The sequence below is a fragment of the Antedon mediterranea genome, chromosome 1, assembly GCF_964355755.1.
Source record: "Antedon mediterranea chromosome 1, ecAntMedi1.1, whole genome shotgun sequence".
Classification (NCBI taxonomy): Eukaryota; Metazoa; Echinodermata; class Crinoidea; order Comatulida; family Antedonidae; genus Antedon; species Antedon mediterranea.
This window is the reverse complement of record NC_092670.1, coordinates 37,144,933-37,172,924: the sequence shown is the minus strand read 5'-3', so window position 1 is coordinate 37,172,924 and position 27,992 is coordinate 37,144,933. Positions and strand designations below refer to the sequence as shown.

General features: G+C 36.7%; 1 protein-coding gene and 8 non-coding genes across 9 annotated transcripts; 8 read left to right on the top strand and 1 right to left on the bottom strand.

Annotated features, from left to right (window-relative positions):
- Positions 1–22: 22 nt before the first annotated feature.
- Positions 23–27,768, bottom strand: LOC140054767 (pregnancy zone protein-like). Its single transcript, XM_072099889.1, has 32 exons — positions 27,536–27,768; positions 26,700–26,886; positions 26,232–26,394; positions 25,087–25,142; positions 24,451–24,637; positions 23,899–23,983; positions 23,441–23,546; positions 21,979–22,105; positions 21,602–21,711; positions 21,168–21,347; positions 20,620–20,853; positions 20,001–20,151; positions 19,214–19,386; positions 17,726–17,875; positions 16,690–16,884; positions 16,112–16,175; positions 15,440–15,674; positions 14,599–14,833; positions 13,610–13,751; positions 8,387–8,511; positions 7,465–7,603; positions 6,749–6,925; positions 5,484–5,565; positions 4,953–5,112; positions 4,654–4,728; positions 4,192–4,366; positions 3,545–3,753; positions 3,152–3,373; positions 2,784–2,911; positions 2,173–2,347; positions 1,370–1,472; positions 23–720 (listed from the first exon to the last, which is right to left on the bottom strand). Exons 1-32 carry the CDS (start codon positions 27,733–27,735, stop codon positions 683–685), a joined length of 4,788 nt encoding a protein of 1,595 aa, XP_071955990.1. The 5' UTR covers positions 27,736–27,768; the 3' UTR covers positions 23–682.
- On the top strand, positions 8,953–9,024 carry Trnam-cau (transfer RNA methionine (anticodon CAU)). The gene has a single exon. It is a non-coding gene; the product is annotated as a tRNA-Met (tRNA).
- Positions 9,263–9,334, top strand: Trnam-cau (transfer RNA methionine (anticodon CAU)). The gene has a single exon. It is a non-coding gene; the product is annotated as a tRNA-Met (tRNA).
- Positions 9,413–9,484, top strand: Trnam-cau (transfer RNA methionine (anticodon CAU)). The gene has a single exon. It is a non-coding gene; the product is annotated as a tRNA-Met (tRNA).
- On the top strand, positions 10,537–10,608 carry Trnam-cau (transfer RNA methionine (anticodon CAU)). The gene has a single exon. It is a non-coding gene; the product is annotated as a tRNA-Met (tRNA).
- On the top strand, positions 11,289–11,360 carry Trnam-cau (transfer RNA methionine (anticodon CAU)). Its single transcript has one exon. It is a non-coding gene; the product is annotated as a tRNA-Met (tRNA).
- Positions 12,142–12,213, top strand: Trnam-cau (transfer RNA methionine (anticodon CAU)). Its single transcript has one exon. It is a non-coding gene; the product is annotated as a tRNA-Met (tRNA).
- Positions 12,287–12,358, top strand: Trnam-cau (transfer RNA methionine (anticodon CAU)). Its single transcript has one exon. It is a non-coding gene; the product is annotated as a tRNA-Met (tRNA).
- Trnam-cau (transfer RNA methionine (anticodon CAU)) lies at positions 12,591–12,662 on the top strand. Its single transcript has one exon. It is a non-coding gene; the product is annotated as a tRNA-Met (tRNA).
- Positions 27,769–27,992: the final 224 nt, after the last annotated feature.

Genomic DNA, 27,992 nt, shown 5'->3' with positions numbered 1-27,992 from the left:
CAAATCAAAATAAACCTGGACATACATTCAAAATTACATTTATTGCAAAACAAACGTTCATTGTGACGAGTTGTGTAAAAATACTCAATAAACTTACATATAAAAAACGAAATAACCCTTACTGACATGAAGCGACTGTGCAATATAAACGGGTCAAAATGTCTACTATCAACATTAATATTCAACAATGAATACACGCCATCGTTATAAGATTCAATATTTAAAGATATATTGTCCCCTCAAAACATGAAAAATGAAGATTAATAAAATCAGATCATTTTGCAGTTTTAATAAAGTTATTCAGTTCTGTAAAAAAAAAATACCCAAAACAATAATTATTTCAATTATAAAAAGACAAAATAAACATTTAATTTTAACTAAAACCATTGTCTGACAGACTAGTATTTTTTGCTTTAAATTACATTTTTTAGGTAAATATTTTTTTTGGCGATCCAGTTTTTGGTCAAAGTGAATAACTATTATGTGACATTAAAATGATAATTTTTTGGGGGACAATAATATCTTCAAACATCACGAATTATTCAATAATATAACGTATAAACAACAAGTTAATACTGTAGTAGAATGCTGTAGGCCGATGGAATAACGTTAGTGAACGTGTTGTAGTTATTCATTTCGAGGGTTTTCTTTCTGTACTGTATTTATCTCATGCCAGATTCTTCTAACACGACAGTTTGTACGGTATAACCGACTTCATTTCTGAAACAAGAATAAAAGAAAAATACTATATTAACTATAACTGTTATGTTAAATGGTAACATACGTTGTAGCCTATAAAATTATCATCAACACGTTTAGTTAAGGCATGAAGACAGCGTCTTACGACGAGGCCCGACGAAACGGCGGTACTGTCCGAGTTGAATCCCGACGAGATGAGTCGTCTTGAGATCGTTTTTAGGTTGTCGGGAGAACTGTAAACATGTTTAATCTTCTTCCGACGTCGGATTTGGCTATTATACAGTCACAATATCAGATCCCTCGGGTTCGATAAACTGGTCATTAAGCGGGATTTTCAAATGGAGAATTGGCATTGCATATATCTACAAACGGCGCAGATGTTCTTTGGAAAGGAGGAGGTGTTTGAAAAGTGGTGTTTGATAAGTGGTGTTTGATGCGTGGCGTTTGATGAGTGGCGTTCGATTAGTGGCGTTTGATGAGTGGTGTTTGATGAGTGGTGTTTGACGAGTGGCGTTTGATGAGAGGTGTTTGACGAGTGGTGTCGGAGTAGTTTATAAGAAGTGGTGTATGATGAGTGGTCGGAGTGATGTTTGATAAGTGATGTTTGAGAAGTGGTGTCGGGGGAGTAAGCCTAAGCAGTGGTGATTGGCCACGTGGTATACGAATTTACCTGCTTCATAATAGTCGTATACAGTTATCATTCCAGGCTTAGGATTCTTCACAACAAGTTCTTGGTCTACGTCGAATTCAAAGCTTATAGCCTCAGCAGTAAACTGAAAAATACAGTAATTGATAAAATGAATAGGAATACAAAAATTACTTAATATACATACACAATCATTAAAGTTTACAATCAGTAAATCATCTCTAGACTTGCCCAAATTTTCGTTTATGTTCAAGTTCACCAGTAGACGTTTCGATTTTTGTCTCAAGAGCTCAAGTAGGGCTTATTATAAGTATGAAACGTCGTGTGACCCAAAATATTTATTTTTTTAGCAATTTTAAGTTGAAATTCAGTATAGAACCTAGACTAAGCGAAGCAATCTAACAACAGGACACTGAGTTCGCCTTGGAAAGATAGGAACTCGTAACAGTTCTTTGATCTTATGCATGGCTGCGACAAATACCAACAGAACTATACTATGAACATGGATTTGAACTGATCGTGTCGCAGCCGCAGATCAACACATTCGGATCTCCGGAGCTAAGCATTCTGTTGGTACATTGCCTTTGACTAGTAAAGCCCTGTCAACGTGTGCCACTGTTACTCAAGTGATTCCATTAAATTGTATTGTATTGTATTGTACTCTATCGAGTGATGTGCCCATATATGGACATGATGATGTCATATCACTACCATATTTGTGCATATCACTACCATATTTGTGCACATCACACTTTTTTGTCAAACTAGTTTGATAGTGTAGACAGAGCTTTACAATTATTTCATTATAGATAAACATCGGTTGGTACCTCATCAAAATAAAAGTCGACGATATTATTATTGATTTCATATCGTTTGAATCCAAGTTTTCTTAGTGTTTGGTCCTTGCTTAGTTTACGCAGAGATAACTTGTCGGCGTAGTATCCCGATATCAGTTTGACCTCAACAATAGCCATGCTGGACGCTCCATCATCGCCGTTATATCTAAAAATTAAACATAATTTTACATCACGTTAAAGATGTATTTTCCTCCAACAACATGAAAAATTATATATATAAAATCAGACCTTGGATATATTATTTTGTAGTTTTAATTAAGTTAATCACTTCCGTAGAAAAAATGTTTTCACTTTTTTCATAAAATGACAAATTAAATGGTTAAATTCAACCAAAAACCTTTAAAAAACATTAAAATGGCATATATTCAACAAAACAAATTTCAAAAATTATTTTTCAGGGGGACAATACATCTTTAATTAAAAATGTATTTTAATCAACTGAACTAAAAGAAAAGCAATTTAGTTAAAAATAGAAACAAGGAAGGAAAAAAAGAATTCAGTTTCAAAACTTGAATGAATTATTGAGTGAAATTACATTGTAATTTCACTCTTCCCTGATTAAATTCAATCAATCAACTTACGATACAGTAATTTTCATTGTCTGCTTGGCACACCCAAGCTTCTCAATTGGAGACCAAGACTCAACGTCGATGGTGAATGGTTCTTTTGCCACGGTTGGCTTTTCATAGATGTTGTACAGCGACTGAATCTACAAAACAATAAATAATACGTCAGTGTAGTAGCATGTCATGTAATGCTCCGTCTACACTATCAAACTAGTTTGAAAAAAAAACTGTTAAGTGCCCATGGTAGTTGTATGCTTAAATGGTAGTGATAAGTTTGAGCAGAGACAGAGCTTTATATTTTCGTATGTATGGAACGTCACATTTGTAGTTTGATACAAAGCACTATTACATTGTAATATCTTTGGTAGCAAAAGTAGGCCTACCTGTACAAGAGCGCATCCACTTCCAGTAGCTTCAATCTCAACCGTTGTTGGTGCTTTTTCGATGTCCATTCTTTGAAGTAGCAGACGATTTGAGGCATCAATCTGGAAAACTTGTTCTTCGCCACCAGCCAATGACGAGGCTTTTATCGTCATCTCAGTTGTCTCACCTCCATAAAGTACCTCGGCAAAATATGAAAGTGCTTTCAAGGCAATTACTGTATCCTGCAACGAGATGATTTTTTTTAAATAAAAAAACGCCTTATGTATCAAACGCAATGAAGTACATTGCAATTTATCAGAGCCACTGTCACAAACTCATCATAGTACTATACACTGTCTTTGAATGAAGAGGCTAACCAGTATAATAAAAATAAATATGCACAAGTTTCTAACCTGAGTAGACGAATATCCACCGTATGCGTTCTGTTGTTGAGCCAGCCATCTGGCGATCTTCAAGCCTTCCACAACATTGTCATCAACACTCAAATCAAGAGCAAGGAGTCCGTAAGCTGTCATCTCTACTTCTGCTGAAGGTGCTCGACAGTAGAAACACTCATCTTTGTTTACTTTGCTGTCAGGACGCTCCCAGTGTTTTAGACCATCTAATTATAAATAAAGTACGGTGTCAAAGTATTGCATAAAACTACAAAGGCCGCGTTTAGAATGTCGGAGGACATTTTTTCCCAAATACTAAAGCTCTGTCTACACTATCAAAATTTATGTGACAACAAATGTGATGTGCCCATATATATTGTCATATCACTACTATGTTTGGGCATATCACTACCATATTTGTGCACATCACTCTTCTTTTGTCAAACTGGTTTGATAGTGTAGACAGAGCTTTACAGTCTGTACTATGTGCATTTTCAGTGGCGTGCAGTGTCTTTTATGGGGCGTGGAACTGATCGTGTCGCAGCCACAAATAAACACTTTGATCTCCGGAGCTCAGCATCCTTTTGTTAGATTGCCTTAGTGGTAGGAATCAACTTACCAGGGTTAAAAACTAAGCCAAAGTAACGCTCTATTTGCTGACTTACCTTCATCGATTGCAAGCTGATCTAACTGGTCAAGTACTTCATTGTATAAGGTATGACCGGACAGTTTGAAAGCATATGCCAGCAATGCTACTGAATATACATCATCTCGTATGCCAGATCCAACGTCATTCCATCGATCGACAAGACAATTGCTTGTATCCTCAATGAATTTTTCCTAAAAAAACGTTTAATATCTTAAATTGAGTTTTTATGTTTTTTCGACACACGTTTCAATAAAACATTTAGCCTACATTTTAAAAAAAGTGATAGAAGGAGTACAAAACTCATCATTCTTAAGCTCTGTCTACACTATCAAACTAGTTTGACAAAAAAGTGTTATGTGCTCAAATATGGTAGTGATATGCCCAAATATGGTAGTGATATGACATCATCATGTCCATTATGGGCACATCAAATTTTCTGTCAAATAAATTTTGATAGCGTAGACAGAGCCTTACTTACAGAAGATTGTCCGCCAGCCTCTAGGAGGGTTATCAAAGTATATGCAGTCAGTGTTATCTCATCGGAAACGCCACCCTAATTTGAAATAGGAAGAAAACATCAAATATATTATTTTCCGTAACTGCTATTAGTAGGCCTACATAGACCATCATGTACAAACTCTTGATTTACTAGGCCTACTACACGGTTTGAACCGTATAGTTATTTTGCAGTAGGCCTATGCATTGAATTAAATTACAGAAAAATAGGCATGCTGGTTATAACTAATATTGTATAATAAACACAAAATGTATATGAACCTTCATAGCCTTGTGCAGGACACGTCCTCTGGATATCATACAACCTGTTGTGATGTTCCTGCTGAGCTCCAGCCAGCGAAGGCTCTCCTCCATGAGTTCACTATCAATTCTAATGAACTGTGCTGATTCTGCAAACGTTCTTAGCACAAATGCAGTTAACCTATAAAAACGGAGATGACAAATTATAAACACGCTCTTCAAGTGGATGTGGGTGTTCCAAACTCTGAACTGAACCTCCCTTAGACCACCAAGGCAATTTAATAACAGGATGCTGAGCTCTGGAGATCAAACGGTTTATCTGTGACTGCGACAAGATCAGTTCCACGTTCCTTAAACAGACACCGCGCGCTGCGGAGAATATGTATACGGTACAGTAGGCCTACTGTTGATATTTGTCGCAGCCAGACATAAGAACAAAGGATTCTTACGAGTCTTGGGAAGGCGGACCCAGTGTCCTGTTGTTAGATTGCGTATATGAAACTTGCAAAGAAAAATAATGTTAGGCCTACTCTATCTAGACCGCGAACTTACCAAGTACTGCCTTCTTCGTCGCTCTCTCCAAAAGCACTATACGACCCTCCTCTTCTACGGTAGTTCAATTCTCGTTGGTAACCTATAATAAAAATAAGTTTAAACAATTTAAAATATATATTTGTATGGTTTCCATGGATAAATAAGAATACATAACCAATTGGCCAAGTTGCAAGACTCCACGACAGTAGATGGACAAATAGGGATACAGTTTGGCAACAAACAAGGATAGGGTAAAGAAAAAGAGGAAAATCCAAAATGAGGTGTAGAGATGACCTGCGATAATATAAAAACAACTGGTTGCAAAATAGAGAAGTAAATGGAGAGCTTTGGGTGAAGAATATGTCATGCAGTGTACTGCCAAATCCTTAAAGCGTGATTCTCACTAGCACGCAACGCAACGACGTATTGACGCAAAGTGCTGTAGGCCTATTGCGTAATCACAAGTGGGAACCGCGACGACGCAATAATGATGCAAAACATGGCAGGTTTGTCACGCAGGCGGGGGCAAACACAATTATCTGAAGGGCATTTTCTTACGTTGCGTCGCTAGTGGGAACCAAACTTAAAGCTTGGTTCCCACTAGCAACGCAACGTAACGCAATCTACGCAACGTAAGCAAATGCCCTTCAGATAATTGTGTTTGACCCCGCCTGCGTGAAATAAAACCTGCCATGTTTGCAGCACTATTGCGTCGTCGATTCCCACTTGTGATTACGCAATACAACACTTTGCGTCGATACGTCACTGCGTTGCGTTCTAGTGGGAACCACGCTTAAAGCATGGTTCCCACTAGCGACGCAACGCAAGGACGTAACGCAACGCGAGTGAATTGACCAATCACAAGCGATGGCTTATTCGCTTGTGATTGCTAACTGTCCATAACTTCGCTTGTCATTGGTTAAAACGCTTGCGTTGCGTTTACGTCCTTGCGTTGCGTCGCTAGTGGGAACCAAGCTTTTGAAAGAAAGAAAGAACCACACTAAAACAACGTTTATAAGCGCAGAAAAGAGTGTTTCTGCTGAAACTTACCTGGTTCTATACCGATATTGAATAGACTATTAAGCTCTGTTTACACTATTAAACTAGTTTGACAAGAAATGATGTGATATGATGTGGCCAAATATGGTAGTTTTATGACATCATCCTGTCCATATATGGGCACTTCACATTTTTTTGTCACATAAAGGTTGATAGTGTACCTTTATGCGCTTTTGTTTATAAGCGTAGACTAGAAATGAATTCATTAACCTTCTGCAACTTACCTGATTCTATATTGAAAACTACGCGCTTTTTCGTTTGGTCATCAGCCTGACCAGTGTTTATAAGGTAAGTTAACACATATACATTTGGAGCCATGCCGACGATATTTTGTTCACCACACCCTGTAGGCAATCTGATCAAACGATCTAAGTTGTTGAGTGCTGGTCCCATGATGTCTCCTAAAGGAACACACAATTATTAAGAAAAGATTAATTTCAATAAACTTTAAAAAATAAAAACAAAAGAAGAAAACAAAAAATAAATATCTTGTTGAGAACCAATTTGTGTTTGTTTTTGTCTTGTTGCCACAAACTTTAAAAATGGTTTTGTAAAAATACCATACAAAGGCCTAGGGCCTACATACATTTCACATGCCTATAAAATAGTAACAGTATCATCATAATAACAGTTTATGGCTCATTGGGAAACAAATATTATTTGTTTTTTTATGTTGTCTTGTCATTGCTATATACGGTACAGTATTAATATTGTTTTAATTTGAATATTCAATAAATCAATCAATATATTATATTAATTTTACGATACGGTCATCTTTACGATAATCATTACATTTTTTTGACCAGCCATTATGACCTAAATATATGGTCACCACAGTTTTGTCTTTACGACAACATTTTCTATATTTAATCCTAATACTGCCCATAAATGTTCCAGTACGGTAGTAGGCCTATATATTCAATTACTATATAAATCGTACCGATTATTTGCAATTTCACTCTGGCTGAGTCTGGTACAGTATTGTCAGGAAAGGTTATCTCGTAACTGGACTTGTCGTCTTCGCCGTCAGTTAAGCACACAATAGATGACTGCGTTACATCTTTCTCTATTCCTTCCGGCTACAACAGAAAACATTTTTATCAAATTATATATAATACAATATAAGTTTTGTTGTAATGAAGGAAACGCAAAGACGTAAGTTAAGCTCTGTCTACACTATCAAACTTTAAGTGTAAACAAAAAAATGTGATGTGTCCATATATGGACATGATGATGTCATGTCACTGCCATATATAGGCATATCACATTTTTGGACACATACAGTTTGATAATGTAGACAAGGCTTAAGTCATTTCAGCAATCACGAAGCGGTGGCTCATCAGAACCTGAGAATAAATCAGTAAAAACTACTTGTGTCCATGTGGGAATCAAGCGTAAATACCAGGAACACAAAAATTTCAAAGGAAATCAAAAATGTAAAGCTCTGTCTACACTTATCAAACTAGTTTTTACAAATTCCAAATATGGTAGTGGAATGCTTTAATATGGCAGTGATATGACATCATCATGTCCATTATATATGGGCACATAACATTTTTTTTGTCACATAAGGTTTGATAATGCAGAGAGAGCTTTACAGAAAAAACAAATACACGTGACATAAAATAACGGTTGTTTATATAGTCAGCGCCTTCTACATTCTTAGAATTACAGAATATTCGAACATCTGTTTTGACAATCATGTGGCGATCTTGATTTCACCATTTTGTGCAGGATTAAAAATTAATGTTACTATAACGCTTAGCCTTTCCGTTCAGAACATTAAAATCGAAAAGTCTGCGCAAAGTCAGCACTGGTCGACAAACGTAGTGCCCTTCCCAAGACAAACGGTTCTAGCTAACCTCGACAAGAAGATTTCGCTGCACGCCATCCGACAAACCAACATACTTCCTGTCTGCGGCCTCTGGGCTGCCATCACACATTCTTTTGCTCACACCAGAATTGAATCCCTTGGTTACCGCAGTTACTGAAGTAATAAATACATTGGGTTTATCAAATATGATTTAAAAATATTTTTATTGTTTATTAGGCCTATGTTAGTAAAAAATGTTATTGATGTTAGCCTATTCTAGCAAGAATTAACCTTAATCTTAAATCTAACATTACACCAGCAGAGTGGCGCAGCTGAATCGTGCCGGTCCCATAACCCAGAGGTCCGAGATCCGAGGATCGAGATCCGAGGATCGAAACCAGTTTTTTAATTTACACGTATTTCGAATTTCCTTGAAATTTATTTATTTTCAACTCTTTCTAATTTTCATCCAGCAGAGTGGCGCAGCGGAAGCCTGCTGGGCCCATAACCCAGAGGTCCGAGGATCGAAACCTCGCTCTGCTATTTTTTAAAAATTCACACGTACTTGGAATTTTCCATTGATTATTTCTCTTTAAATCTTTATAATACTCAACAAGCAGAGTGGCGCAGCGGAAGCGTGCTGGGCCCATAACCCAGAGGTCCGAGGATCGAAACCTCGCTCTGCTAATTTCGTTTTGCTTTTTAATTTACACGTATTTCGAATTTACAAGAAACTTATTTCTCTTTAACTCTTTCTTTATACTCAACCAGCAGAGTGGCGCAGCGGATGCGTGCTGGGCCCATAACCCAGAGGTCCGAGGATCGAAATCTTGCTCTGCTAATCTCGTTTTGTTTTTTTAATTTACACGTATTTTGAATTTGCTAGCAAACTATTTCTCTTTAACTCTTTCTATAAAACTCAACCAGCAGAGTGGCGCAGCGGAAGCGTGCTGGGCCCATAACCCAGAGGTCCGAGGATCGAAACCTCGCTCTGCTAATTTCGTTATTTTTATTTCACACATATTTCGAATTTGGCAGAAAACTATTTATTTTCAACTCTTTCTAATTTTCATCCAGCAGAGTGGCGCAGCGGAAGCGTGCTGGGCCCATAACCCAGAGGTCCGAGGATCGAAACCTCGCTCTGCTAATTTTGTTTTGTTTTTTAATTTACACGTATTTTGAATTTACAAGAAACTTATTTCTCTTTAACTCTTTCTTTATACTCAACCAGCAGAGTGGCGCAGCGGATGCGTGCTGGGCCCATAACCCAGAGATCCGAGGAACGAAACCTCGCTCTGCTATTTTTTGTTAAATTCACACGTACTTGGAATTTTCCATTGATTATTTCTCTTTAAATCTTTATAATACTCAACATGCAGAGTGGCGCAGCGGAAGCGTGCTGGGCCCATATCCCAGAGGTCCGAGGATCGAAACCTCGCTCTGCTAATTTCGTTTTTTTTTTTATTTCACACATATTTCGAATTTGGCAGAAAGTTATTTCGTTTCAACTCTTTCTAATTTTCATCCAGCAGAGTGGCGCAGCGGAAGCGTGCTGGGCCCATAACCCAGAGGAGGTCCGAGGATCGAAACCTCGCTCTGCTAATTTCGTTTTGTTTTTTAATTTACACGTATTTCGAATTTCCTTGAAACTTATTTATTTTCAACTCTTGCTGGGCCCATAACCCAGAGGTCCGAGGATCGAAACCTCGCTCTGCTAATTTCGTTTTTTTTTTATTTCACACATCTTTCAAATTTTCAACTCTTTCAAATTTTCATCCAGCAGAGTGGCGCAGCGGAAGCGTGCTGGGCCCATAACCCAGAGGTCCGAGGATCAAAACCTCGCTCTGCTAATTTCGTTTTGTTTTTTAATTTACACGTATTTCGAATTTCCTTGAAACTTATTTATTTTCAACTCGTGCTGGGCCCATAACCCAGAGGTCCGACGATCGAAACCTCGCTCTGCTAATTTCGTTTTGTTTTTTTAATTTACACGTATTTCGAATTTGCTAGCAAAGTATTTCTCTTTAACTCTTTCTATAAAACTCAACCAGCAGAGTGGCGCAGCGGATGCGTGCTGGGCCCATAACCCAGAGGTCCGAGGATCGAAACCTTGCTCTGCTAATTTCGTTATTTTTATTTCACACATATTTCGAATTTGGCAGAAAGTTATTTCGTTTCAACTCTTTCTAATTTTCATCCAGCAGAGTGGCGCAGCGGAAGCGTGCTGGGCCCATAACCCAGAGGTCCGAGGATCGAAACCTCGCTCTGCTATTTTTTTTAAAAATTCACACGTACTTGGAATTTTCCATAAATTATTTCTCTTTAAATCTTTATAATACTCAACAAGCAGAGTGGCGCCGCGGAAGCGTGCTGGGCCCATAACCCAGAGGTCCGAGGATCGAAACCTCGCTCTGCTAATTTTGTTTTTTAAAATTCTCACGCATTTCAAATTGGCAAGAAATTATTTCTCTTTAACTCTTTCTAATATCCAACTAGCAGAGTGGCGCAGCGGAAGCGTGCTGGGCCCATAACCCAGATGTCCGAGGATCGAAACCTAGCTCTGTTAATTTCGTTTAGTTTTTTAATTCACACGTATTTCGAATTTGGAAGAAATTATTTCTTTTCAACTCTTTCTAATACTCTATCAGCAGAGTGGCGCAGCGGGAGCGTGCTGGGCGCATAACCCAGAGGTCCAAGGATCGAAACCTCGCTCTGCTAATTTTTTTTTTAGTTTTTTAATTCAAACGTATTTCGAATTTGGCAGAAAATTATTTCTCTTTAAATCTTAATAATACTCAACCAGCAGAGTGGCGCAGCGGAAGCGTGCTGGGCCCATAACCCAGAGGTCCGAGGATCGAAATCTTGCTCTGCTAATTTCGTTATTTTTATTTCACACATATTTCGAATTTGGCAGAAAACTATTTATTTTCAACTCTTTCTAATTTTCATCCAGCAGAGTGGCGCAGCGGAAGCGTGCTGGGCCCATAACCCAGAGGTCCGAGGATCGAAACCTCGCTCTGCTAATTTTGTTTTGTTTTTTAATTTACACGTATTTTGAATTTACAAGAAACTTATTTCTCTTTAACTCTTTCTTTATACTCAACCAGCAGAGTGGCGCAGCGGATGCGTGCTGGGCCCATAACCCAGAGATCCGAGGAACGAAACCTCGCTCTGCTATTTTTTGTTAAATTCACACGTACTTGGAATTTTCCATTGATTATTTCTCTTTAAATCTTTATAATACTCAACATGCAGAGTGGCGCAGCGGAAGCGTGCTGGGCCCATAACCCAGAGGTCCGAGGATCGAAACCTCGCTCTGCTAATTTCGTTTTTTTTTTATTTCACACATATTTCAAATTTTCAACTCTTTCTAATTTTCATCCAGCAGAGTGGCGCAGCGGAAGCGTGCTGGGCCCATAACCCAGAGGTCCGAGGATCAAAACCTCGCTCTGCTAATTTCGTTTTATTTTTTAATTTACACGTATTTCGAATTTCCTTGAAACTTATTTATTTTCAACTCGTGCTGGGCCCATAACCCAGAGGTCCGACGATCGAAACCTCGCTCTGCTAATTTCGTTTTGTTTTTTTAATTTACACGTATTTCGAATTTGCTAGCAAAGTATTTCTCTTTAACTCTTTCTATAAAACTCCACCAGCAGAGTGGCGCAGCGGATGCGTGCTGGGCCCATAACCCAGAGGTCCGAGGATCGAAACCTTGCTCTGCTAATTTCGTTATTTTTATTTCACACATATTTCGAATTTGGCAGAAAGTTATTTCGTTTCAACTCTTTCTAATTTTCATCCAGCAGAGTGGCGCAGCGGAAGCGTGCTGGGCCCATAACCCAGAGGTCCGAGGATCGAAACCTCGCTCTGCTATTTTTTTAAAAATTCACACGTACTTGGAATTTTCCATAAATTATTTCTCTTTAAATCTTTATAATACTCAACAAGCAGAGTGGCGCAGCGGAAGCGTGCTGGGCCCATAACCCAGAGGTCCGAGGATCGAAACCTCGCTCTGCTAATTCCGTTTTTTTAAATTCTCACGCATTTAAAATTGGCAAGAAATTATTTCTCTTTAACTCTTTCTAATATCCAACTAGCAGAGTGGCGCAGCGGAAGCGTGCTGGGCCCATAACCCAGAGGTCCGAGGATCGAGACCTCGCTCTGCTAATTTTTTATTTTTTTAAATTTCACACGTATTTCAAATTTGCCAGAAATTAGTTTTTCTTTAACTCTTTTTTTAATGCTCAACTAGCAGAGTGGCGCAGCGGAAGCGTGCTGGGCCCATAACCCAGAGGTCCGAGGATCGAAACCTCGCTCTGCTAATTCCGTTTATTTTTAAATTCACACGTATTTCAAATTTGCCAGAAATTATTACTCTTTAGGCCTAACTCTTTATAATACGCAACTAGCAGAGTAGCGTGCTTGACCCATAACCCAAAGGTCCGATGATCGAAACTTCGCTCTGCTAATTTTTTCTAAAAATTAACACGTAGGCCTGTTTCAAATTTGCAAGAAATTATTTCTGTTTAACTCTTTGTAATATTCAACTAGCAGAGTGGCGCAGCGGGAGCGTGCTGGGCCCATAACCCAGATGTCCGAGGATCGAAACCTAGCTCTGTTAATTTCGTTTAGTTTTTTAATTCACACGTATTTCGAATTTGGAAGAAATTATTTCTTTTCAACTCTTTCTAATACTCTATCAGCAGAGTGGCGCAGCGGGAGCGTGCTGGGCGCATAACCCAGAGGTCCAAGGATCGAAACCTCGCTCTGCTAATTTTTTTTTTAGTTTTTTAATTCAAACGTATTTCGAATTTGGCAGAAAATTATTTCTCTTTAAATCTTAATAATACTCAACCAGCAGAGTGGCGCAGCGGAAGCGTGCTGGGCCCATAACCCAGAGGTCCGCGAATCGAAACCTCGCTCTGCTAATTTCGTTTTTTTTTTTATTTCACACATATTTCGAATTTGCCAGGAAATTATTTCTTTTTAACTCTTTCTAATACTCAACCAGCAGAGTGGCGCAGCGGAAGCGTTCTGGGCACATAAACCTTTAATTCACACGTAATACCATACCTTTAGACCTAGATATATGTGTAGATTAGGTTAGTCTAGACGGAGTTTTGACTTAATATTAGTAAAAAGATAATATTTTGGCGTTTCATACGTATACTACTTGATGTTGTATCTTCAGACACAAATCGAAACGTGGACTGGTGGACTAACATATAAAAGACAATAAATACTTGGGGAAGTCTAAGTCTAGGCATACCTGTAATTGGAACTTCTCCAAGTTTGTGTGGGACGATTCTGAATTGTACAGTCTTGGATCTTCCACCACATACGCACACTTTACGAGTAAAGTCATTACCGAGTGTGGTAAAGCCCGCGTTATTCTTTAGTACAACCTTAACCTAAAAATAAAGCAATTAAGTAAAAACAGTAAAGGAATTTTAGTAAGAAGTGCTGCGAATTTTAAAAAGTGGATTTCAAATAAAATGTAATGTCGTAGTATTTTTAAACAGAATACTGTTGTAACAAGTCGAAAGAATCGACGACAGCCAAGTACAGAGATGTAGAGAGTGCTGATCAAAACTTTTCTTCCTTATATCTTTTTTACATAATATTATTTTTACTAACACTCATTACTGTTTATATGCCTAATGTAATATGTTTTTACATCTTTAACATAATTTCATAAACATCTTCATGTCGTACAACTACTCGTAACAATTTTTCTCAACTTTCTATCATCTAAAAGTTGTAGTTAGTCATGCCTCGGGTCACATTCTACTACTTTAGTACTTCTATGAATGGATGACTAGCCGGTGACAAAAACGCTAGTTGGTCATACCCAGTACCGTTTTGATTTTACGATCTTTCGGGAAACCACCTCACGACGATCAAAACTCTAATTGGGTGTTTGTTATAAAGACATATTTCGGAAAACCGCGTAGCTTGTCTCACATTGAATTTGTATCTATCCTGAACGGAAACCGTCCGTCCGCTCCGCGTTTTGGGGTCATAGAAATACTATTCACCGTTACCGCTCGTCTGTGTAAAGTGGCCTTTAGAGGAAAATGAAAGTGTATTCTAGCGGTTAAAAGTAAGCAATTTATTGCACATCATCACTACAATCAGGTACATTGTGTAAGAAGGGTGTGTGTAAGACCAGTAGTATTTTGGAATCCTACATTCGTATCGTGGGGATGTTATTTTTCGAAACAGTATTCCAAATATGTATTTGAATCATGAACTTACCATAAGGCATTTATCAGACAGGTAGTTGAACACTGTTATCTTCAATGGAATGGTCTCATTACGAATGACGGAATATGGAAGAGTTAAGGAGACGAAGAATGGCTTGAAAGCACGTAATGTGGCCGTCTCTGAAATACCAATATTGCTATCGGGTGAGATACAGAAGCCGTTTGCTTTCCAGTCGGTTATAGTATCAGGAACGTTTAAATCAAACTCTGCAGTTCCGTCTGTTTGGCTGAAATAATATTCATATTTAATTAGTTATCGGGTACATTACATAGTCTAGGTTCCTGACAGAGTTTTGACTTAATATAGTAAAAAGATAGATATTTTGGCACATATGGCGTTTCATACGTATACTACTTTAGCTTGAAACTCAGACAAACATCGAAACGCCTCGAAATAACTACAACTTTAAAAAAAATAATTTATATCCAAAGGGTTTTTTTTTTGCCCAAAAACATTGGTTTGGCCGGAACTTGTTTTCCATCCACATCCGCTGTCAAAGTCAAACTTGTAAGCAATTCAAGTCACTTCTAAAATCTCGCCTGTTTCATTTTTTGGCGCTGCGGTAAACAGCACATTATAAATTTATAAATAAGTTTATTCTTACTACAGTATTAGTTTTATGCACAACGCAAACCTAAATAGGATATATACAGTATAAGTGCCACGTGGATACAGTATTGTTTTTCCTTGCTTGTTGCCATTTTATTGTGTACTGTGCAATCGTAAGTCCATTTAACTGGCGAGTTCATGGTTTCTGTAAGCAAATGGTTTCATTTCGACGTCGCCTGCGAAAGATCGTGTAGTGTTTAAAAACAAGACTTAATTTCCTTACTGAGTTCGTTTTATCTGCCATAACAAAGTTTCGGGAAAGTATGTTCGTATCTTGACAGGCGGTTCTGGTTCTACTGCACCTGCTCCAACTCGACCTCTTCCAGCGTTTCCACCATCGTCGGTCTCTTCAGCTACGTCAAATTGCTTTGCAACTGGGCCTGCTTGTGGGCCTGCTATACCACTAATACCACCTCGAGGACTGTAGTAGTATGGATAATCACGTCGCCAGTAATAATCTTTAAGGAAAAAAAACATCATTTTTAAATATCTGGGCCTATATCAAATTTTTTAATCATAGTTTTTTCTTCTATTATGGCAGTGAATGTACGGAAATCATGTAACGTTATGTTATCAATTTGATTATTGTACTGTTCTAGTATGTATTTGTGCCTTGTCTACACTATCAAACTTTATGTGACAAAAAAATGTGATGTGCCCATATGATGATGTCATATCACTACCATAATTGGGCATTTCACTACCATATTTATATACATATAAATATAAATTATAAACAAAAGAAGAAATGATAGCGCGCCGTCGCTAAAGAACATTGCTCAGTGTTATTGTATAGTCAGAGAAAATGCGCGCTTCTCTCTATGTTTTGGTAAAACAAAACAAATAGAATTCTGTTCACGTCCCATAAAGATCTAAGACTTGAGAATTAACGTACTTTTGATTTGATAACATGGTCTTGTTTCTACATCTAAACTTGTTGCAAAAGCGACGCCTGCATTCTGTGGAAACAAACAAGATTTGTCACAAATAATGTATCTTTATGACAATAAATGTAGGCCTAAATGTTGGTTATCTGCTGTTACAATAATAGTAAGGTCGGCATTCGACCCGAAATACGTATCCTTTTCACCTACAATTGTATAAGTTTCATCAAAAGGTTTAGGCCTACGTAGAGTTACTAATTATTACAGATAAAATCGAACTCAGTACTTTGGATTTGAATAGGCCACCCACTAAAAACAACGATCCCACTAAAATGGACCTTTTTTTAAAAAACCATTATTGTTACAGACACAATCGAACCCAGTCCTTTGGATATGAAATAGGCCACCCACTAAAGCTAAGATCCCATTAAAATTGACCTTTTTAAAAAAAACATATTGTTACAGACAAAATCGAACCCAGTCCTTTGGATTTTAAGTAGGCCATCCACTAAATCTATGATCTCACTAAAAACCTTTTTAAACCATATAATATTTTTATTGCAGTAAAAAAATAATAACATAGACCAACCGTGAATACTGTAACGGAATCGGCGTGTTTTGTTGTTGTGTACTTGCTAGTTGTAAGGGTGTAACCCTTCCTGGTGGTAGGCACTGTTGGTGGAGGTTCATCTGTGTCTTCATCTTCGGGAAACAGGCTCCGTTTACATGTAGTCAATGGATAGTAAAAGTAGCCGTACGAATAGCGAGAAAGAGATTGGAATACCTAGGTTGAAAAGAAAGTATCGATTATATAACGAGTCAAACTTTATGTGACAAAAAAATGTGATGTGCCAAATATAGACATGATGTCACTACCATATTTGGGCACATCGCACTTTTATTTTGTCAAACTACTTTGATAGTGTAGACAGAGCTTTAAGCAAAGGAATATTCTGTATCATGTTGTCGCAAAGAAATTACATGACTCACACACGTGATCCAATGATTGATCTTTGTTCAGCAGGTTTCTAATAAATAACTATATATAATAATTATACTATCTTAACACTCTAGGACGCAACGCAAGTACGTTCACATGCAACGCAACATCCACGCAACGCAACAAATAATACGATTTATATATATATATACTCTTCGGAGATCCCGCCTCGTGAAAAAAATACTGAAAGATGAGGTCGTATCAATTTGATCTCTGTTGCGCGTGCGTACAACTGAGGACTAGTGCTGTTCCGCCGTACCACGCCGAGAATGTTAAAGAGTCGCTATCCAATCGAGTTTGAACAACACCATGAAAGTCCCAGTGGTCTAATGGTTAGGGCAACTGCATATCAAGCAGACGGTCCGAGTTCGAGTCTCGGTTGGGGCGACTTTTTCTCATTCTCACAGATTTCCTCATCTTTATCGTTTCAAATTAATTAATTAAATTGCAGTATATCACCGGACGGTTTAGAATTAATGTTTTTTGCTAATGTGTTTATATATATTTAAATTTATACATGCAGTACTGTATTAATTTTATTCGAAGAGGAGAGAGTGGGGAGAGAAATGTTGCAGTGATATTGTTTGTATTTTGTAGAAACCCTACCAAACAACAAAGTGATTACCTTTTCGTTGGTGAGTTGGTTGGTTGTTCCTAAAAGTTCAACACTTTTATCAACAATTCCCACAGCACATAGAGAGTTAGCTTCGGATTGAACTGTGAGCGTTGTCGTCTCTCCTGGTCGTGTCTCCTCATGTTCAAATTCTAGAGCAACCTATAAAATATATATATATTTCTATTTTATATATAACAATATTTTATTCATTTCATGATTCTAATTGTGAAATAAGTACCACATTGGACCAAGTTTATAAAAAGCATTCGGTAGGAATTCACCACACAGATAATAAAGTCACATGACAAAGAAAGAAAGAAATAAAGGAAGAAAGAAAGAAATGAAGAAAGGAAGAAAGAAAGGAAGAATGAAAGAAAGGAAGGAAGAAAGGAAGAAAGAAAGAAAGGAAGAATGAAAGAAAGGAAGGAAGAAAGGAAGAAAGGAAGGAAGAAAGAAAGGAAGGAAGAATGAAAGAAAGGAAGGAAGAAAGGAAGAAAGAAAGGAAGGAAGAATGAAAGAAAGGAAGGAAGAAAGGAAGAAAGAAAGGAAGGAAGAATGAAAGAAAGGAAGGAAGAAAGGAAGAATGAAAGAAAGTAAGGAAGAAAGGAAGGAAGAAAGGAAGAATGAAAGAAAGGAAGGAAGAAAGGAAGAATGAAAGAAAGGAAGGAAGAAAGGAAGAATGAAAGAAAGGAAGGAAGAAAGGAAGAAAGAAAGGAAGAATGAAAGAAAGGAAGGAAGAAAGGAAGAATGAAAGAAAGGAAGGAAGAAAGGAAGACTGAAAGAAAGGAAGGAAGAAAGGAAGAAAGAAAGGAAGAATGAAAGAAAGGAAGGAAGACAGGAAGAAAGAAAGGAAGGAAGAATGAAAGAAAGGAAGAAAGAAAGGAAGAATGAAAGAAAGGAAGGAAGGAAGAATGAAAGAAAGGAAGAAAGAAAGAAAGGAAGGAAGAATGAAAGAAAGGAAGGAAGAAAAGAAGAATGAAAGAAAGGAAGGAAGGAAGAAAGGAAGAAAGAAAGGAAGAAAATGAAGAAAGAAAGAAAGAAATGAAGAAAGGGAGAGAGAAAGGAAGAAAATGAAGAAAAAAAGGAAGAATGAAAGAAATGAAGAAAGGAAGAAAGAAAGGAAGAATGAAAGAAAGAAAATGAAGAAAGAAAGGAAGAATGAAAGAAAGGAAGGGCGAGAGAAATGAAGAAATGAAGAAATGAAGAAAATGAAGAAAGGAAGAAAATGAAGAAAAAAAGGAAGAATGAAAGAAAGGAAGGGAGAGAGAAAGGAAGAAAATGAAGAAAGGAAGAAAGAAATGAAGAAAATAATGAAAAGAAGAAAGGATGAAAGTTAAAAAAGAAAGGAAGAAAGTGAAAAAGAAAGGAAGAAAAAAAGAAAGAAAGAAAGAAAGAAAGAAAGGAAGGAGATAGAAAGTTCGTTTAAATGCTCGTATTTATTATCAAGTAAATAGTAATTTAATGTATGTATGATTTATAACAAGTTTTGAAAGTTACCGGAGTTGAGAGTCCTTTGGTTACTTGGAAGCTAAGAGAGTCTGCGATCACTTCATCATCTTTGCGAGCGTAGTAGATAAGCAGCTTGGCATCTGGTGACATCTCCGGCTTAATTTCAATTGGTAGACTGAACGAGAACCGACAATTCAAAGGAAGTGGTTCTAATCCTATGACTGTATGATAGAGCAAAACGACTCTTAAACGTTCGTAATAGCAGAGTTACATTGTTTTTTATAATATTATGAATGACTTTTATTTACGTTACGACGCGCCACTAGATTACGCGTCAAAAATCATTATGCGCACAATCAGAAACACGTGAGTATGCACAAAATGTCTTTTATACCCGACAGCTGTCACGAGTAACGCATCGGATAAAATATATATTTGAAAAAAATGTATTAATTACGAAAATATAAAGCTCTGCCTACACTATCAAACTGTATGTGACAAATAAATGTGATGTGCCCATATGTGGACATGGTGATGTCATATCACTACCATATTTGGGAATATCACTACCATTTGGGCACATCAAACTAGTTTGATAGTGTAGACAGAGCTTAATGTATTAATTACGATTACGACGAGTAATTTTATGATGTACTTTTTTAATCATTGTGTATTTTTATATTGTTATTCTACATTTTATACTTTATTTTTATACGATATTTTTATACGATATTTTTATGTGATAAGTGAGCAAATGCAATTTCCAGTTTATTTGGACAATAAAAGTTATCTGTATCTGTATCTGTATCTGTATCTGTAGAAATCATTTTCTTACCTAATTCTTCTTGGTCTGGCATGTCTGGTAGGTCGTATTCGTAATCGATAATACCAATGATAGGAGGGGAGCTTCGTTTTCCTTTACGGGTGCAGGATGGTGCATTCACGTCCATTTTACCAGAACTTATTACACTGGATCTTGCCATTACCTAGTTGAAAAATATTTCATTATAAAAAAAATCATTAAAAAAAAAATTTAAAAAAAAACATTACTCTTTAGGCTTACTTGTTTTGAAGAACTACCGGTAACCAGTTTGGCAAACAAAAACAAGAGAGAGAGAGAGTTACTTGTTAAATAGAAAAGTAAATTTCTTATAATAAATGTAATAAAAAACCAATAAAAGATATATTTTATTACAGACATGTTTTAAGTAAAGCATTTTAAAATCCATACAAATTGGTAAAACTCTAAGTTTAGAATATTTATACCGATGGCGCATGCATTCAATTAGGCCTACTATTGAGAAGAAAATGGCAGGAGGTTTGTCAATGGCCGGATTTTAACCCGACACGAACATAAAGTTCGATAGTGTAGACAGAACTTTACGTCATACGAGGCCTACACTTTCACTAAACACACTCATACATTTTCGAGATCCAACAAGTAGTCAACTTACAATATACTTTAACTGAATGATTTGACTATCACCGGCTGGGACAGTGTAGTCGATGTTAAAAGTGTGTTCACTTCCAAAGTTAAGCACATTTTGTACTGGATTGATCATCAAGAAGCTTCCACTCGGTGAATAGAATGCCTGTAGCTGTTTTGTGCCCGATGGATTGTAACGGATTCTATAATATCCATAGAAATCATCGAATGTACTATCCGTTTCGTAGCCTTCGGCGGTCACCTATATTATTTCAAATTAAAATAATTTATATGTATTGTGTAAATTAACAGAACACTGTTTTTATTGTAATTGAGCAATAGACGATGAAGTAAAGCTTGGTTCCCACTAGGACGCAACGATGAGTTGACCAATCATGAGCTTTGGATTATTCGAACTTTCGCTTGTCATTGGTCAACACACTTGCGTTGCGTTACGTCCTTGCGTTTTGTCTCCCGTGGGAACCAAGCTTTAGACAGCGTGTAGGCCTACATGCGCGCATGCCTAACTAAACGTCAATCTGATTTGCATCCCACGGAAAACAGAGATATATTTACCTTGATATACAACGAAGAAATAGCAGTATCGATAGGAGCATCGAAGCTGAACTTAGCGACTCCATTTTCCGTGAAATAATTGAAAAAATGGATGTTTTCAACCGAGTTATATTTCTCTCTAACAGCTATGGTTAGGTTTATACCATCAGCTGAGCTACCATCAACATTCGTTACAACAACCTAAAGATAGATAATACATGAAGTTTAGTCATTGCAGAGATGTATTTCTATAACTCACTTGAAATGGTACCGTATAGGCAACATTAAATATATTTTGAAACCAGCATACTAAGCATGGTACAGTATATATAATTATTTAGGCCTAAGCTTTGACATGATATTAGGCCTACTGTTTATATGATTAGCAATGCAGAACAAGAATTTGAACGGTTATATTATTTCAATTCTTTCTTGAGCATGTTGTTTAAACTTACCTTTCCGTGATACTCAAAACCAGGCTTAAAGTTGTCAAGCCCTTCAAGTTGTATGCTGACAGCTGTATTCTTAATAGTAGTAGAAAGTGATGAGCCACTCAAAGTAATGTCTGAAAACGAAAAGGAAGCATTGTAAACTGAGCATGTACGTTCAGTGCAAGTTGGTTCCGTGTCGGAGATGTTTTGCTTTAAGCGTGGTTCCCACTTGCGACGCAACGTAACGCAACGCTACGACGTATTGACGCAAAGTGCTGTATTGCGTTGCGTCGGCAGTGGAAACCATGCTTTGGCATTCTCTCATGCTTTGACTTGAAGTTACAGAGTTTAATTATATATTAGCAATACAGTACTGTATATGCATACACAGAATATAATACCTGTTCCCTCCTCCGTGAAGTTCGCGTTGACTGATAGTTGTCGTCCGCCATAATAATACTGTGAAATATCCCATTTCAGTTCTTCTGAAGTTACTTCAAATTCACTACATCCATCCACTCCAGTATCCTATAATCATAGATATTATTAAGTAGTATAAAAACATTTTAGGTCCAACGGTTTGATAAACATTACTCAATTGCCGAATTAATTATTTACAAAAGGCAGGCAGAAAATAGAATAACGGTAAATATGTGTTTAGGCCTACTACTAAATCTTGGCTCCCACTAGGACTTAACGAAGGACTTAAGCGCAACGCAAATGAGTTTACCAAATTAAGCGAAGTTTGGATAATCCATCACGTGTGATTGGTCAACTAGATTGTCGCGTCTACGTCGTTGTGACACTAGTAGGAGCAAACTTTACTTTTGATTCAACAAAATAATTGTATTGCTTTCTTTTGTACTGATTCCAAAAAACACACATAAGTAGGCCTATCACACGAGAAATTTAGCAGAACTATTTTACAGAACATTGTTGAAAACTAATAAAGGCTGCCCTCTGTTCTCACAATATGTCGGTCTTCGGACTGGAAGATATAAATATAGGGCCTCCCAGTACCTTGTTTTTAGTCGCGTGGAAGCGACTCTATAGTTCACTATGTCGGTCGGTCGGTCTGTCTGTCTGTCTGTCGGTCTGTCTGTCGGTCTGTCTGTCTGTCTGTCTGTCGGTCCGGTATCACTATGCGTTTTATCGCTTTATGACCTTATCTTGATATCAGTTTAATCTAGCTAAGTCAATTTTTCACAGAATATTCCTTATGGCCAGGAATCGATGTGGTTATGTTTTCACGGTGCGCAATAAAAAATTACGCGGTCTACGCACGATTTAACGAAATCACGTTTGTAATCATATCTTAACAACCATGAATCACAATTAAATAAAATTTGGTACTCATAAATTTCAGGGCATAAATCATCATATGGCAATACAATTACGTGCGTAGCGCATGTAACGCATGCGTACGCGCGCTTAAAATTTTCAAAATTTATTTTCGATGAAAAAAGAGTACCTTTCAGGAAATTTTAAGCGTTTACAAAATTGCCATGAGTGCGCAGATTTTTGCGCGCGCACTGCGCGTTAAATGTTATTACGCACTCTTTTTGCCCGATTTCTGTTTTCTTGACTTACTTTTCAACTCGAAATTACGTTATACGAGCACGTCGAAAGTGACAGGCTACGCACGTGTAAATTAAAAAAATATAAATGTTTTTTAACATTTCAACATTTTTAAACATGTTCAGTAATTTCGGTCAGTATAGTTCACTCTGTCGGTCGGTCCGTCTGTCTGTCTGTCTGTCTGTGGTCTGTTTGTCTGTCGGTCTGTTTGTCTGTCGGTCCGGTATCACTATGCATTGTAGCACGCGACTTAATGGCTGTTGGCCTTGTTCTATCGTTACTTACTTCAGAATACTTAACGACAGTTGTTTCTGGAACGCAATCCCTCCACGAATATTTAAAACACAGTGTCGCATTAACAGAACCCCTTACTGGCTGTCCATATGTGTATCTGAATAATAGAAATAGCACTTCATATTATACTATTTAATCTTATACTATTGTAAGTCCGGATGGGGATATTTAAAGTAAATATGTGATTGAGAATGATACCAGATAGATTCAAAAAGTTATGTATTAATGAAATCGGGGAGCAGGAAAAAAAGTAGGCATATTATACTGTCCCAACTCTAATCAATCTGTTGAAAGTAGGCTATACAAATTAACCAAGGTACAGGGACATTTACAAACTAAACTAAAAGTTAACCTTTATTTATTTGACATTTACACAGTTTTTTTTCAATAGTCACTGTACCAAGATACAGTAGATACGTTAATAATACACATGTAGGCATAATACTTACACTCCACAGACTTTCATTTTAAATGATTTGTCACGAATGTAAATAGCAGATGGCGTCTCTGTTAACACTTCGAATTTCGGTAAAACTGATGAGAAAGAAATAAACTATTTTTGCAGAAATCTGGATAGAGTCATAAGTGTAACTTCATGGTAAATACATGGAGTAGACTCAATTTACATTAGATTAACTATTAATAGACACAATAACTTTTAAATGTATAATTATGAATTACTAATAATAGTTTCTAGGTCTATAATATATCTCTTTTATTGTAGGCCTAGTATCTTTTGAAATATAATATTATATTTTCTTTGAAATGTGAATAAAACTGAGATGACTCGACAATGACCTTTTAATATTTTCGATAAAAGAAGGCAGCCTTTCGACGAAGAAGACCAAAAACTAAGAAACATATTTCGGTTGCAGGTACATAAGTTTTCATCAGTGTTATCGTAATCTAGATCTAACGGTACTGATACCGCAATGTAATACTCTCTCTCTCTCTCTCTCTCTGTGAAAAGGTTTAATATTTTAATTAACAATTATTATTACCATATTCTTCAACCTCGAATGATTGAATCACAGGTCTGTTGCCAACTCTTGCCGTGATTTTCCATCTTCCTAGCATGGGTTCATCTGATAGCTGAAACTGTAAGTCTACAAGACCTTCGTCTGCTTTTACATTATCCCATTGCATGATACGAAGTCCATTTGGAGACTCCACAATAACACTTGGTATCTATATTTAAATTAAAAAATAATATAAATAATTAATTCTTCATTATCTATCTATGGTTGAATATGCTTTAAAATCTATTATATAACAAAAAGTTTGTGCGAGTATTTGTACTACTTCGTACATAGTCTGGTTCTAGACCGCAATTAAAATATTAGTAAAAGAAAAATATAATATTGGCACACATGGCCTTTCTTAACTGAATTCCCCATCTAGTTTACACACAAAAATCGAAACGGCGACAACAGCATAAAAAGGAAAATAATTGTCCTTGTGACTGAGAAAATTTCAGTGTATAATTGATAAACAGTTTCATCTTCGGATACAATTTCGCGACCCCAATTTTGCGACGAACTGAACGGCGATTTAGAAGTGTACAAGTTAATATTCATAATTAACCAATGACCTAATGTCGGTACTATATTAATTATATTTCAAATTATATTACTTACGGTTTGTTTCACTACTTTCATTGAAGGTGATTTAATTGACAGCATTCGGAATTTTACTTTAAAAAAAAAGAAAAAACAGAAGCTTGATATACAGTAATTTTGTGGAAATAAAAGAAAATGTATCTTTGTAGTGTCGGTACATTATGTAGCGTCTTAATGTTAGACCCTGTGGACCTATGAATTAGGTTCATGTTTAAACTAAATTAACAACACTGGTTGATTGATTGAACACAATGACAATTTACATATATCTATTAATATTATTATATATAAATCCAAAGCCAAATTACTGAAAAAAATGACAATGCTGTGGGTATCAGTGGCTGGATCTCAATGGAGATACAAAATAAAAGCGAAAAGCTAAATCAAAATGAGAAGTAAAACAGCCAGAAAAGTTAGCAGAGCTTTCGGGCAACACTAGCCCTTCATCAGTGCAAGTGGTGATATTATATATTAATATAAATGACTTGGAGCATGGACCTATAGATAAGAATAATCAAGAATTTATCAATTAGAATACATTAATATAGAATGACTTGGAGCATGGACCTATAAATTAAAATAATAAATCATTTATAGGTCCATGCTTGGAGGATCAAACTTTGGTTGACAGCAGAGAAGATAATTTACTTCCTGATTGACAGTTTGTTTCCAATGCATTGCAGCGTAAACTGCCAATCAATGAAAAGTAAACAGTAAAAGTTTAGATAAACAACACTCAATTAAGTGGAATAAACAACATTTTAAAACAAACGGAACAACTGCTTTAAACATTTAAACAGTGTAATTAACTTGTGTATTACTTCAGTGAGCATGTTGGTTAATTCCGATAAGGTATGAGCATGGAGAAATAAGATTTAACTTATTTCTCTATGGTATGAGATATTAGGTCTAATTAAAAACATGTTTGATAATTAAACTAGAAAGCTAAAGCCTATTACAGTAATTATGTTCCCACTTGGACGCGCATGCGTGATTGGTCGACGTGTTTGCTTTGCGCCCAACGGTGGGGCATTCAAGCTTTAAGAATGAGCTGATTTACAAAACATTTTCGTTATTCACAAATTGTATGCCGCCCTATAAAATAAAAAAGGCCCTATAATAATACAATACGGTAGGCCCTACTATTAGGCCTATGTATTTACCTTCTTGCCCTGGCTTGTACTTCGGTTTGTCAGTCTGGATGTATGTTTCCAGCTGCTCACCGTATATTGTTATTCGGATTTCTTTCCTGAATCTTCTTCCTTCTGTCTCAAAGTTGACAATCATGTTTGCCGATGTACTATAACGTATTTCTATATCTGGAACCTAATTTATGAAGCAAATATAACTAAAACAATACAACACAAGCATTGCTTCTAGGTGCAACGATAATTTAACAAGAATAAAATGTCAGCTTGATTTCCATCCTACTTTAATTAAGGTAGCGTCAACGTCAAACACCAAAGCAGCGCGCGATATTTAAACGTAGAGAGACAAGCATACCGCTAAAACTCGTTGCAAAGAGCAACACAACACTAAAAGAGTACAAACGTCGGCGTCGAAATAAAAACTGTTTATACACAACTTAGCTTTACAAACATTAAAACGACAGTATGCATTTTAGGGCCTACCTGAATGTCAAAACAGCGACTGCCACCTTCGGGAAAACTTTCATTTTTCGACAGACTAAAGGCAGTAGTCCAGCTATAGTAGTTACGAACTGTGATCGCGAGTTTTGTTGGACCTTCAAGATAACTCACACACACAGTTTCACGTGTGTTAGATACCCATAGTGGAGAAGTTGTAATAAGAACATCTCTATAAGAAAACGAATAAAGATTTAATTTATTATTGAAAATTATCCATAAATGTCTAGGCCTACAGAATGAGTTCTAGACAATGCTTGATTTCCCTCAAACAGTGGTGGAAAGAACATTATTAATAGGCTACTGTAAGTAAAAAATTGAATTCAATTTATTTTGATGCACCGCAATAAACTGGCAGATTCAGAAAGTTTTCTTGGGGGAAATACAGTAAATATTATTTAAAACTTAAATACTAAAGATTCAGGATTGAATAAACTCTGTGTAAATAAATGTAATTATTGATCGAACTTTTAAGGTAGGCCTACAGTACGGCCTATGTTAAAAATAATTTAGTGAGGAGGGCGGGATCCTAACGTTTGCTTGGGGGAATACAGTAGATAATATTTAAAACTTTAAATAGGAACAGCAACATTCAGAATAAACTATGTAAAAATTATTGATATTTATCAAACTTTTATGGTACATTATGTTTTAAAATGGAGGGTGGTGAATAAGTGGTGAAAACCAAATAAGTCGACTGTAAGTAGTAGTTAGGCCGGTTAGGCCTACTACAATCGTACGAATCCATCATAGCATAACATACTCGATGCATTAGGCTTATATCTGATGAGCAGAAAACAACATTTCAATACAGTACTTACGGAACATCTACAGGCTCTGGTTTCTCCCATTCAGGAATAATGGGAGGTAATATTGCGATAATTTCATCATCTTCTCCTAATAAGGGTTCCTTTGTTACGGCAGTAACATTTTCAGCATTCAACGATGAGATTTCAATTTCGAACGCTGAACATTGTATAATAAAACAAACTAAAACGATGGCTAAGTACGAACGAATCATGATAGAGAGACTCAATAGGCTCAAGTCGCTCCGGCGAAGTATCTGTATGAAATGACTTACGACTGCTCGCGCTTCCTTTTATACGTTAGTTTCTTAGACAGTATTTCTTTGCAACACGGATTTGGAAGGACAATAACGTCAGGGCGGCTTATCTGTTCTACTTGATTCCAGGTCCGCTTACCGGATGTGATTAAGGTTAGCATGGTACACAATTGCCAAATTGCTAAATATTCCATATCTTTATGTCAGTGGTTTAT